This window comes from Populus euphratica, unplaced genomic scaffold (assembly GCF_000495115.2).
Source record: "Populus euphratica unplaced genomic scaffold, PopEup_1.0 scaffold31.1, whole genome shotgun sequence".
NCBI classification, from domain to species: Eukaryota; Viridiplantae; Streptophyta; class Magnoliopsida; order Malpighiales; family Salicaceae; genus Populus; species Populus euphratica.
In genome coordinates this window covers 3336942-3350373 of record NW_011499850.1, presented here as the reverse complement: position 1 = coordinate 3350373, position 13432 = coordinate 3336942, and the positions used below count along the sequence as shown (strand labels likewise).

The 13432-nt window shown below is 35.4% G+C and overlaps 1 protein-coding gene across 1 annotated transcript; it reads right to left on the bottom strand.

Moving 5' to 3' along the window:
* Positions 1-495: 495 nt before the first annotated feature.
* On the bottom strand, positions 496-12247 carry SCA3 (DNA/RNA polymerases superfamily protein). The gene is made up of 19 exons (XM_011019766.1): positions 11294-12247; positions 10441-10644; positions 10137-10270; positions 9679-9748; positions 9138-9196; positions 8727-8844; positions 7984-8097; positions 7479-7610; positions 6780-7196; positions 5882-5932; positions 4660-4730; positions 4425-4509; positions 4052-4204; positions 3708-3782; positions 3508-3597; positions 3024-3071; positions 2815-2929; positions 1672-1775; positions 496-1270 (listed from the first exon to the last, which is right to left on the bottom strand). Exons 1-19 carry the CDS (start codon positions 12092-12094, stop codon positions 1160-1162), a joined length of 2952 nt encoding a protein of 983 aa, XP_011018068.1. The 5' UTR covers positions 12095-12247; the 3' UTR covers positions 496-1159.
* Positions 12248-13432: the final 1185 nt, after the last annotated feature.

Sequence of the window (13432 nt, the reverse complement as noted above, 5' to 3'; positions counted from 1 at the left end):
TGATTTGTTTTGATCTTTCATGTAAAGCAGAGTTTAATGTCAATGTTCATATGATACATGAAAATAGCAATCTGGGTTTCCTCTGTTTTTCATGTGCATGCATCTCCTATAGAAAAACTTGTCTCCTGGCTTTCTTAACCAAACCTGTCACCAAAGTATTCGTCTCTCCTCCGGCTGCAAGTGCTGTGGAGCATTTTCTAGTTTTGAATGCGTGGCCTTGTTGAATTTCAGTTGTCTACCTCGTCTCCTTGTTTTTTTTCACAAATGGTAAAATCCGGTAAGCAATTTGTACGAAATATCAGCATTGAAACTGCCAGTAGAATAAGAACTCTATTGAAACCACACTATCTTGATTCACAATGTTACAGCTGCAAAACGAAGAACTGGTTGTCCTTAAAATTCAATAAGAGCACAATCATATACAATAAGAACTCAGAGCACAATCACATGTAATAAGAAGAAACAAGAACAATCCATCCACATGAGAGCTAACAATGTGCACCAATGAAATTTCCTTCCATTCCATTATGTAGAAGACTTTTACATGGTTTGCCAATTGGCATATGAAAAGTACATTTAGCATGGCCCCGCTATGTAGCAGGATCTTCTCTCCTATGCTTGTATATGTACAGATGAAATGGTACATGATGAGAAAAAAAGAATAAGCAAAATAAGATTTACTTGATCTTACAACAATCAAGTAGCCTTGTTTCTCGTGATCTGCTCACAGCACAAGAAAAAAAATGCAGCAAGCACTAAGCATACTTGTTGTACGCCTTTGCTAGAATGATCGATCCATATCATGCAGCTCTCAAAGATTAGTCTCCCCAAATTAACCATAGAATAGGAATCTGAAGCTCTTTTAATCCAACCATATCAAGAGCTTCCTTCTTCGTGTACACGAAGGAGCCAGCTGGAGGGTTCATCCTCTGCACTAGAAATGGCCTTCCTGAGCTGATCATAACTAAGTGCAAGGACTGTTTCTAGGGGAAAAATCTTTGATTTCAGGATAACAAACTCACCAATGGCCACAGAATTCTCTTTGCCGCTTCTACTTCAAATTTTCAGTTTAATTCTGCACAATATGCCTGGAAAACTTGACAACTTCATGGTCAAAAGTAGCAAAATGCAAAGCTTCCGATTTACATTTGATGAAGATTCAGTTGAAGAAGTATGGAGATCTAAGAACTTTTTGCAAATCAAAGTTGCCTCTCTCAGGCAGAGGTGGAAACTTCAATGTTGGGTACGAGGTCTGGAAGTCTTCAAGTAACTGGGGGTGATCCAAGTCATCATATAGGTCAGCAACATTTATTAATAAAAATAAAAAAGAAGAAATATCATAATTGAGTTAATTTATATTTGAAAAACAAAAAGGCGACAGTAATGCCAAGCAGTTATCCCTGGCTACTGGGAAAAGCTGGAAGAAGCCACTTAATAGACTGGGGCATTCATAAGCTATTCTTTCCTTTCCTTTTTGTTATTGTTCCTTTTTTTTTTAAAGATCAAATTGGTGTTTATTTCTATAAAAGGCCAAGAAAAAAGCCCCCCAAAATTACTTGTTAGGCAGACTCGGTAATTTATAGTTCCCTTTGAAGACAACGACAAATGCTCACTTAATAGGTCAAGCTGGTCAGACAGAAAAACTGGGTCATCACACACCATTGCACTCACATTTTCAAGTATTGGCATGTTATAAAGCTCCACAAATTTCTCGCGCAATATCCTATTCATCAAATCCACATCTCTTGCATGGGTCCAGAAAGAGTCATGAACACCTGAAAGGAGATTCACTTCAGAAGAATGGGATGACCTCAGAAAAATTATGATGATAGATGGAAACCACTTCATGATAAAATTAACTATGATACACATTACTGTCTGTACTTGAATAACACTTCCAGTTTCTCAACATGAGTTATTTGGAGTACTTATTACATCATTTGAAACTGCACAACTATGGCGAAAAAAGTAAACATTTCTCATCCCCAATGCCTCAGGACATTTATGTGCAAGTCAAAAAAGATGAATAATAGCACTTCAAATAGGTTTTAGTTATGGATAAATATACATGATTTTTGGATAATACAATGACTTGCACTAAGACACTAATGGTACCAGCACGCAATAAGTTCAGAGGAAATCAAAATTCAAGGGCAGAAAGGATGACAAGCAAGGTAACTGAAGAACAAGGTATATCATAGTAGCAGAAAAGTCACAAAAAGTTAGCATTTGCAAAACAAGCTCCAATGAATAACTGGTATTGATGCTGGCATGCTGTAGGTTCAGGGAGCATTTAAAGGGTTCTCAAAAAAAGAAAGAAAGAAAGAAAGATAATGGGTCTTTAGGGCTAAACAGGTTTAGTTACGGAGATATAAAAAATTCAGCATCATTTTTAATTGTTCAGAGTGGCATCAAAGTTATTAGAATAAAAGACGAGTCCTCATCAAAATCAACCCAAAAGGTACATTCTAATAAGCTTAAATTAGAATCTTTAGAGAGCCTAATAGGCAAAATAAAATAAATGGCTCAAGTGTCTGTCAAGTTCAAGCCAGCCAAAGCTTCAATTATCATAAAGCAGTAGAATATTAATTCCTACCACGTTTTGTTTGCTTCAAACAGAACAAATTGAAACTTGCCTAAAATGTGAGCCCAACTATAAAAAGTAATGATGTAAATAATAGCTGTACTGGGACTCTTTTGAAAAGAAATTCTTCAAAGACATAAAAGGCTTCTAATCTTCTACACCATGTCAATAAGTTAGATCCAGTCTATTACTAGGTTTGAGCTTCATGTACTAAAGAATGCAAGGCAAACCTGCAAAACATAAACCAGCATCCCTGCATGCAACTGCAGTCATCATCATGTGTGAGCCGTCAAGCGAGTGCACAAAATTTGGAGGGAAAGCAGTTCTCTGTTTTCTAACCTGTACCTGATATTGATCGTATAATATTGTTTTTATGTGAGTGAATGAAATGTCAGAAAGGAAAGAAGAGCTGAAAGCAAGACAACAGAGTAAAGCTTACCGAACTGCCTTCCCGTTGCAGGGCCAAAATCTGAAGTGAAGTTTTTATCTGCAACACCAAATTAGTTACCTAACTGTTTCCATTTACTTAAAAGAAAGAAAGTGGGAAAGCAGAGGACATAAGTTTTATGCCAATCTTAGTGTAGGAGAAAAAACTAACATAATATCATGTCATTCATTTCTTGTGATATTTAATGTCATAGTCACATGGCAGGAGTTCACTACAAATGTTCTCTCGTGCTATAAGCAAGGATCCCAACAGAGTTTTCTTAAAGGATCTTTACTGTTACTCAAAAAAAATTTATCTACAGGAATATTTTGACAAACCATTTCATATTCCTCTACCAGCAATAAAGATTAAGCAAATGAACATTTTTAAAATTACAAACACCATGAAAGCAAGGAACCTGTCATACTGGTATATTATTAATCTATAGCAGCCTGCACCTAACAAATAAAAAATGTAGTAAAGATTTAATACTCACAAGATGCCGTTCTCTCTTATAGTAAGGCTGCACAACAGGAAGGCCAAGTGGAGTTGTCCACTGCACAGGTTGATCTTCTGAAGCAATAATCTATAATAGGTTCATGGTCAAGCAATAAAATGAATTTTAATAAAATGTTGCTATTAATAAAAATAAAGGTAGTCCATGTAATTTGATTCCCAAATGTGATGGAGCCATACCTTTGCGCAATCACCAAGCCAGCTCATTATATCACGAGCAGCTTGGAACAACTCTCCTAGTGCAGTCAATGTCACCTATGGAAGAGGTAGTGAGTAAATTTGAGAATGATTCCACTAACACAAGGATCTTCTCATAGTTTTAGGTGTGCCTAAAGTGGGATGATCATGTGATCCACAGCACAAATTAAAACATGACTAAAATACATCAGGATTAGAATATCTCACATTTGTTGAAATTATATTCTATCAACTTTTCATTGACATTTTCTAGAAATCAAGTGCAATTAATTTATCATATCCTAGAACAGCCATAATATGTCCTTATAACTAGGCTGGATGCTCACTTTAGCAGTATAACAGGCTGCGCTGAAGAGCAGTCTATCATCCGTAATATGACCCTTCTCCTCTAATCTTCTTTTTATCTGTTCACGTGCCCCAACATAAGTGACACCATACACTGAAGTCATCACTGTTTGTTTAACCAATTTCCGATCCACCTGAAAAGCTTCCAAAATGTTAGACAAAAGAAGTTCAGAAGTAAATGATTGTTTTATTAAAAGACAAAATTGATAATCCATCAAGATTCATTATGAGTGAGGATGACTTACCTCCATCAAGCTTCATTATGTGGGAGGATGGCTTATTCTCCATCAAGCTTTAGTAGTTATTTAAAAATATTGATAATTCAAACATCAGAGCAGGAAAAGAAAGAATGACCTGATCAACTAGGATCTTGGCTAGTAAAGCGTGTGGGTTTGTAGCTGGATCCTTGTTGCTGTCTCTTCTAATTATTTCATGGACCCTGTCAGCAAAAATCCTTTCAGTCTCATTTCACCCAATAATAAATATCAAATGCACATTCGAATCGTGCAATAAAGACACATGCACAGTCATGCAGAATCATATTCATGGTAGACAACATGTCAACATCCTGTAGAGGAAATTAGAATACCTAACAGCAATTTCTGAATAAACATCTGAAGGTTTCTCTGCAGCAACTAAGTTAACTGCCGCTGCTTCCAGCTGGAGAACACCAGAAGAAGTGAATGCATAACTTCAGTTCAAATGAGCCAGAGATGTGGAAGATAGTTATGTTCAAAATGCAAGAGAATAAACGGTGTATTAACCAGCATAAGAACATAACTCTATTTTGAACAATTCTGATTCCTAGCATCAGAGAACATAGTTGAAGTTTTACTATTTTGGAATTATTACAACCAAATTCACCAATGGATCATAAAGGGTTTTGGGAGGCCCAGGAGAAGCCTTTCATGTATTCATGGATGCAGTTTTGATCAATCAAGTTTAGGATAGCATGCTTTAAAATTACGAACGAATCTGCAGAATGATCAAGAAATAAACTTCAATTATGATTTTTTTTTTTCAGCAATCCACCTTTTCTTAAGGAGATGGGAGAAAAAGAGATGGTACAAAATTGCACAGCCAAGGTGGCTAAAAGAATTGGTGATGAGCAAAATGAGTACATGAGTAACATGTAAGAGCCAGGAATCACATAAAGTTTATTGCTCTACTTATTTTGTTTTTAAAGATATTGAAACCAGAAAGAGGTATTTTCAATCATTTTTTTAAAAAAGGGAGTAATAGGATAAACACGGTGCTTATAAGGAATTATGTCATGCTGCAAGAACAACATAGAGGTGATTTATGTGCTACATCCAAGCCTGTTTTCATGAAACATAAATGAATCTAAAGGGGTTAAGGGAGACCATGATTACTAAGATTTTTGAACGCTAAGTAGTGGTTATATAATCACAATCAGCTCAACAACTTTTTTTATAGGAAAAAAATACATAACAAGCAACTCAGAACTGAAATAAAACATGAGATTATGAAGTCAAATGCCACCCTAATACTTTCATTTCCTTCAAAAATCAACCCAAATGATGTCATATTACCCAGACACTGGTGTCTTTTTTTGGCTGAAAACAACATCATTTTGGTTGAATCATGCACAAAATAAAAATTACAAGAGTGACATTTCAACCAAATAATACTTTTGAGTTTTTCTGTTGTTTTCTCTCTCTTTTTTTCTATGATGATGCAAAAAAAAAAAACAGAGCAAAACAAAGAAAGAAAGAGAAATGAAAACAAATCCAGAGTGAACAGTGTCATTAATGAATTGTTCCATGAAAAAAATGAAATAGTAAACCTACACTGTCTCTTCCCAAGGCTGCATAGTGCTGGAGACCATTACACGAACCATCCTATAATGAAACGAGAAGAGGTGCAGGAGGGGGTTGCATTAGCATGTTATTTTCAGAAGGAGAACTGAAAAACAATACTGTACCCAGATGCTTTAAATCAAAAGATGCAACACGCATGAGATATAATATATAAGAAAAAACCAATCAGAGAGTTCTTAAATAAGAGAATTAACCATGGTAACATTCATGCGAAATATTTTCTATCTAGAACAAGAAGCAGCAGGGAGGAAACGAAACCAGAAATAGTACAAGACACCAGAAATAGCACAAGACATAAGGAGATGAAAGAAACAAAACTCAAGAAGTGTGGCTTTGCTAATTATCAACTAAAAGAACTTCAGTGGAAACTATTGAAATATTACAATGTAAAGGGTTCTGCACACGTGTGGCATTTTGCATAGTAGTTCAAACTTCTTTTTACATACAAATTCTGCCACGTTGAAATGGTAGATCAATCATGCAAAATATACACTTTCATCCTAATTGAAAATGGTAGATCAATCATGCAAAGTATACACTTTCATCCTAAACACATGAAAACAAAATTGAAGGATGATTCATGCCTTGTGATAGAAGTGGCAGATTTCATCTAAATTTACTTTATTATAATTGAAAATATTTTCAGGTGACAACTAAGGTCTCTGCTACAACCTTCAAAATTCAGGAATAGTTTGACTAGGAGAGCTGGATTCAAAAGGTAATGGCACCAGCAGTCTCTGTCAGATAATTTTTACCTGTTTATTTGCATTTTTGCCACAATCATTGAAAGGAAATGCATCCTTGAAAAAAATGTTTATAGCAGCAAATTTCTTTTCTGTCACAACCATGCTTATTGTGAAGCATTTACCTGATGGATTGGCAGGTGGGAGATGACAGTATGTGGTGATGCACTATTCAAGGCTTCTGACAGATTAATACAAGCAGCCAAGCACTGGAAAGGATCTTCGGCTTTTAACCACCAACGTTTTCCATTTACAGGGTTTTTTGCTGAATCAAATATCTCACTTAGATGGTTCTCAACAAATGCTAGACGGCCATCATGGGACAACTTTTCAACCCCGCCTGAATACAAGTTTGCTAGATGTATTTTCAACCAACGTAATCCAGACTTCCCTAACGGCCTTCCTTCTTCAAATTCAAGAACTCCTCGACAAAGATCAGAACTTAGATGAGTCAAATGTGGGTGCATCGGATATGCACGACCTCGAAAATCAAGATTGTGAGGATAATAAAATCCCTCTTCATCTTTCAGTTTCCGAGCCACCTGCATAAGCCATGGTTGTGGAATGAAAGGTAAAGCATTGATAGGCAAGACATGCAAAATCAAAATTTATCTAGTTACTTGAGCTTTAAGTGAATATGAAGTCAAAAAATAACTTATTGTGATAGATATAGAGATTGTCAATTAATACAATCTTGACTGTGTTAGCATAAGAACTTGCAAGCATTCATGCATACGAATGAATCAATTTAATCATCTACTCAATGTTGCAGCATACTGCAATCAGACATCTTGTCAATTTAAAACTAAGGAAGTAGATCTTACAGAAAGCTTAAGTTCAGTGTCACATCTTTGAGAGTGCCTCTCTTGATTTATCTTCTTTGCCTTCCTCACACTCCATTTCCACTTTTGAATTTCTGTTAGATCATCTGAGGATGGTTTCTCTGGTATAGGAATCTGAAACCCAATGTAGTATGAAATCAAAAACATCTCAAGTTGTTTAAATGGTGAACTGACAACATAAAAAATTAACAGATTGGAGAAATTTTGTCATTGTAATTGACTAGAGGACTATTTGCTCGTGGCAGTATATACAAACACCAAGATTCTAACTGCATGATAGATAATTTCACTAAAAATATGTGTTCTATGAGATTTCAAGGATCAAATCAAATTAGCATGGTTTTCACAACAAACAGGAAGCTATCAAAATGCTTGCATAAAGCCATACTGTATGTTCTAACATTTCAAATGATCCCATTGCCCATGCAACTAACACAACAAACTATTCACAGGAAATTGTTGCCGAGAAAGTTCAGGTTCTTCTCACATCTTCTCTATCAACCAGGCCCGCAATGTTGCCACCACTTGTCCATATCCTCTCCACCACATCCAGCAATCTTCTGTTCACCCTCCATTTGGTATTTCCGAGTGTATCCAGAGCCTGTTTATATGACATCAGACCAAAATCAAGTCATATTTCAACTTCATGATGGAAAACAATAGCCATGGCTTGATTGAAAAGTAGCAACATGATCACACCATTACTATTAGACAAGGAATCTAAAGCAGCAAACTTCAGACCCAGGCATAAATTTTGGTTTATTGGCAAGATTAAATGTCATCTTTTAGCATAGGAAGCATTTTTATAAGAACACTTCCCATACCACAAAAAAAAAAAAAAAAAACAATTGCCACGCTTTAGGTTTAATGGTCTTAATATTTGGATGAAGGTGATGTGCATAATTATCGTAAAAATATTAGAATAACCCATACTATCAAATTATTGCTTGTGCACATATCAGTCCTAGGACCATTAATTTAAATCAATTAGATTTTAGTTTTATTTAATGATACCACATAATATTTCACTATCCTGTTGATCTGATATATAATTAAACTTTTTTATTCAGTATTTTTGTTATCATCATGAAGCAGGGCAGGGGTGTCCACTTGGAGAATGCCTGAAACCTGGCAGCTGCTCCACGATTACTGCACCAGTTCTACCAGCCGAGCCAGCCCTTTTCTTTATTTCTATGCAAGAGGAGAAACAGAAGAAGAAGAAGAACTCACCTCAAATACTTTCTGCATCTGTTTCCCAGGAACACTCCTGACTGCAACTTGTTGCTGCCTAGATCCATGAGTGCGCATGATATACGAAGGCAAGAACAGGTGCCCACCCTTATCATACCTGCAAGGATTTATGATATAAATTGACAATAAAACTTCCAAAGTGCTTCAAAATAACAGAAAACATTCTGGTTGGCCATGTGCAGTCCATATTTACATTATTTTTCAAAAGGAAAAAATCAGCTGGGTAAAGCATGCCAGGGTCAGTCAAGATTCTATACTTTCATTTTTTTAAGCTTTAACTTAAAACAAAATCTCTGGACCTTTGCAGCCTCTCATAAAAAGGTAACAACGATCTTTCTAAGAAAGAGCACGTGATATCTACATTATCTATCCTTTGTGCTTCATACATACCCTTTCCATTTTTTGGGAGGCACCAGCATTGGAAAATAAGGAATCAGCATGTGCTTAGCCTGCACCAGGACAGAGATGCCATATATTAGCAGAGCATCCAAAGGCCAAAAGTCACAATTTGACATGCATTTAATAGCTCCAATATGTGCACCCGTTCCCCAAATTCATAGTGGATTACAAGTATGACATGTTCTTAGTGGAGTCAAAATAAAGATTTGAAAACAGTCATGCCAGATCTATGCACCAAGTAAACGATAAGTTATACCATCAGAAACCAATTTCCTTATCTTCTGAAGGACTAATAAAAAGCTTGAGATGTCAAATGTACTATGGTAAGATCCTTTGGAAGCATTTGCTGACTTTATGATACGAAAAACGAGAAGTATGGAAAAGGATAATTGAAATGCATTAACTTTGTTTAAAATTATTTGGGTGGATTCAATGGGTAGGCAACTTCAGAACAACTTAGTAATGGAAATTAAACTTAAGTGTACTAAAATCCTCAAATTCAGAATGAGAAGGATGTTTTGTTTTGACTCACTGTTCCATCAAGCCCTGTGAGGATGAGGGGATCACATTCTATAACCCCATACTTCTTCACAATTTTCTGCCTACATGGATAAAAATGAGTCATGAAAAAAAATGGCACCAGGAGTGAAGCATTGGAAGTGAAAGCATATAAGCAACAAAAAAAAATCCACCATTCACCCTCCCTAAGAAACTTATGGACCAATAACAACCATAAAGCCATCTCTTGAGTAAAACCTATGGACAAATAATCAAACATAAAGCCATATCTTGAATGTCAATGGCCAAACAGAAATCAAGATGAGGAACCTAGGAATCACATACTGGCCAACGCTCACTTACGCAACCAATTCCCTAAGAAGAACCCAAAAACTGAGATGTCTGAGAATGATCTGCTAGATGATTACCCATCTGCGTAGGGAGCACATGGAAAAAATGGCTTACAAAAGGCAATAGAAAATAAAGTCTCACCCTGGGTTCTTTGTTAAAGTTTTAAATATGTGCCTAAAGGCAGGTCGAACATCTGGTGGAATATCCTCTGACTGATTAACAGGAGGTTGCACATAAGCTGTTTCAGTTAATAATTCTATTAGACGACTTCCGAGCTGCAAAATTATACTGCACATTAGAAAGTAGAAGGGGGGGGAACAACAGACAGAAAGAAGAATGGGGAAACCCAAAAAGAAAAAAATTTAATAAAAAAATATAATCAAAACTTAAATCGATGAAGGGGCACAGCTAGCCATTTCAGAAAGAAATGGCGATGGCTACAAACCTTAGCTTGTGTGCCTCGACTCCAAGGTTTAGTTTCATCCTGTTTCACCAGATTTTGCACCTCCATGAGCCTTTTCCTTCTAATCAAACTATTTACACGTTTCCTGAGCATCTCCTTCTCCTTGTCCATACTCTCTTGAACATCATGCATTGTCTTCTTCCTTTGGTGATTCTTGGTCTTCTCCAAGAAATTATGAATTCTAACCTGAGAAGAAAGAGACCTGGTAGCTCAATGGTAGAATTAAGTTATCAAGTTTGATGTTTTGCATAGATTTTGCATGATGATTTTTCATCTCATTATGGGTAGCTCAAATTAAGCCTGTTTTCAAGTCATATACGGGAGTTAGGGCCATAATCAACAGGTTGAGTTTCATACTTTTCAAGTTTGGTTTATCTACATTAAATCAAGCTAAAGCCTAACACGAACTTAGCATCAAGTTCAAGAACAATAATCAAGTTTTATTTGTACTCTTAATCAACTTTGAATCTGTCTATAGACATGGACTAAAGTATACACAATTATATCTCCTGTTGGCAGTATTATTCTTTCATCTATATACTAAATAACAGTAGCCTTTTGAATGTTGAAAGTCATTTCACTACTTTGGTGTTTCCTACACATATTCAAAAATACTGAGATACATTATTCAAACAGAATTTCCAAATACTAACTCGACAAGAGCACCAAATTCCCGCAACCAACAATACACTATATGCTAACCAACTACTCAGATTTAGCTAATTAATCATATACCCTCCAGCCTAAAATCGAGAATCACACAAATAATAATGTCAATTGCATCCCAATACTAAGTCTGAACTTCGAAACAAAAACAGCAACTGTTAACACTCACCTCCTGCTCTATAGCCATGCCAATCTGCACTGCAGCCTGGACAACCCGGACGCACCCATCTTCATGCCCCACCATCAACAACCCCATCATCTTATGCATAACAATGACTGCCATTTTATCAGCAGGTAACAATTCAATATTGGGAGAGAATGCCGACTTCTGCTTCTTGGATTTCTCCATTTTCTGCTCCTTCTCTATAGCCTCTTTCAATGGTTCAAACCACCCCAAGAGCAAACCTTTCACATAAGGCAAGTTAGGTGCCAACTTTCTCTCACACATTTCCCTCACCAACCCCCTATACTCATCAGCCATTCGCTCCCACGCTTCAGTCTCTTCCCTAATTTGCCGCCTCCTCAACAAATTATACTTCCTCTTCTCAATATCCTTGAACTCTACCTTCACCTTTTTATTGGCTATTTTATACACACCCTTCCAAAAATGAGCAGAAATCCAAGGTGGGTCTTGAATGAAAACCCTTTTCGAAGACTCTCCGTGCATAATTTGGTCAAATTTGATCAAAGTTTCAAGCTTTTGGTGGCTACAAATGGTGGGGATTTCAAAGTCTTCAAGGAGACGATCATGAGAAGAATCATGCAAAGGGTGAAATGGAAGTGATGGGTTTAGAAGAGGGAATTTGGAATTGAGAGGGAAAGAAGAGGAATAGATGGAAGAAGGATTGGAAAGAGAATGAGAAGTTGGGTTAGAGAGGAAATGGAGGTTTTTGTAGGGTTTATGGAACCTAGGATGTTTTGATGTTGTCCATGTTGGGTGTTGAATAGAGAAAGTGGTCGTGGAAGCCATTTTTGTTGTGGACAGAGAGTGGAGATAAGGGTAGGGGTGGAAGAGAAGACAGGACAAGACAGGAGAAAAGAGAAGAGAGCTGAACTGGGAAGGAAATCAATCAAACAAACCTCTCTAAAACCTTACTTGCTACCAGCCAAATCCACAGGAGGATATTTTTTTAGTGATGAAACACAGAGGCCTCCAAAAATCCAAATTTTGTGTTTGGAAACTTCAGATTAAACCTTACCGCAATATTAAATTATTAATACAGTCCAAAACAAATTAATTTATCTCTTAAGTCCTTCGATGTCTTAAGACATTCCTCAATAACTCTATTGGAGCCTTTTGTTACTGTTTTCTGTAGACTTTCCTAAGAACACACACCAATTTTTTGCAAGAAAATATATAAAAACATTAATAAAAAGATATAATTAAGAAATTTCTAAACCATAAGGATTCTAATTGACCAGAATAAATTGAAAATTGGGGTGATAGATTTGGTAAAATCTGAGATTTTACTCTCTTTTTTTTTGTGTTTTATAAAACCAACACAGAACATGCTACTAGGTAATTAGACTATTGATTCAATTACAATATAATTAATTAGATATAGGGTCAATAATATACTTTGCTATGTGTGAATCGTAGAACAAGGAGTGGCTGGGTTGTAAGGGTATGAATTATGAATATGGAAGAACCAAATTTGAACCCACAAGTCGCAAATTTTCCTTAATTTAAACATCTCCTAAGGCATGATTCTTATTACAAAAGGAATACCAATAATTATGAAGTAAGGTGTTATAACTTCTACTAGCTATACTTGGAAGCTTGATCAGAATAAATTCTTTTTTTTGTTAGTTAATATCTATAAATTTTAATTTTTTTTATATTTAATTATTATTTTTAATTAAAAATATGAGTCAACCTAAAATAAAACTCGATTAAAATTCATATAAAAAATCTATTTATTTAAAAAATTAGTCAAAATAAAATTATTTTATATAAAAAAAATTATAGATAAAAATTAATAAATATTATTTCTGAAGATATATCTTTTATACATCATAATCATAAAAATACAAAAATTCATTCTAAAATAAAGGATAATTTTAATTATTTTATTTTTATCTTTTTAACTAGTTATATTTATATTTATATTATTTTTATTTTTAGATAGTAATCATTTATTATCTAAATATAAGGGTTTTTTTATAAGAAAATCTTCTTAAGAAAATAAATCTTTTTATATGGTTAAAATAAGCTCCTTTTATTCGATTGAGAAAAGGTGAAAAGTCGCTGCACCTGCAGAGTAATCCCTCACGAGAAATCATTAGCCAAATGGGCCAAGGAGTCACT

Bases quoted from the DNA above. Each gene is read 5' to 3' on its own strand.
- SCA3 (XM_011019766.1), bottom strand. From the start codon at position 12,094: ATGGCTTCCACGACCACTTTCTCTATTCAACACCCAACATGGACAACA. The intron at 3,072-3,507 runs GTGAGTATTAAA...TTGGTGTTGCAG, and splicing joins ATAAGAGAGAACGGCATCTT to ATAAAAACTTCACTTCAGAT. The intron at 1,776-2,814 runs GTTTGCCTTGCA...ATCTCCTTTCAG, and splicing joins TGCTGGTTTATGTTTTGCAG to GTGTTCATGACTCTTTCTGG.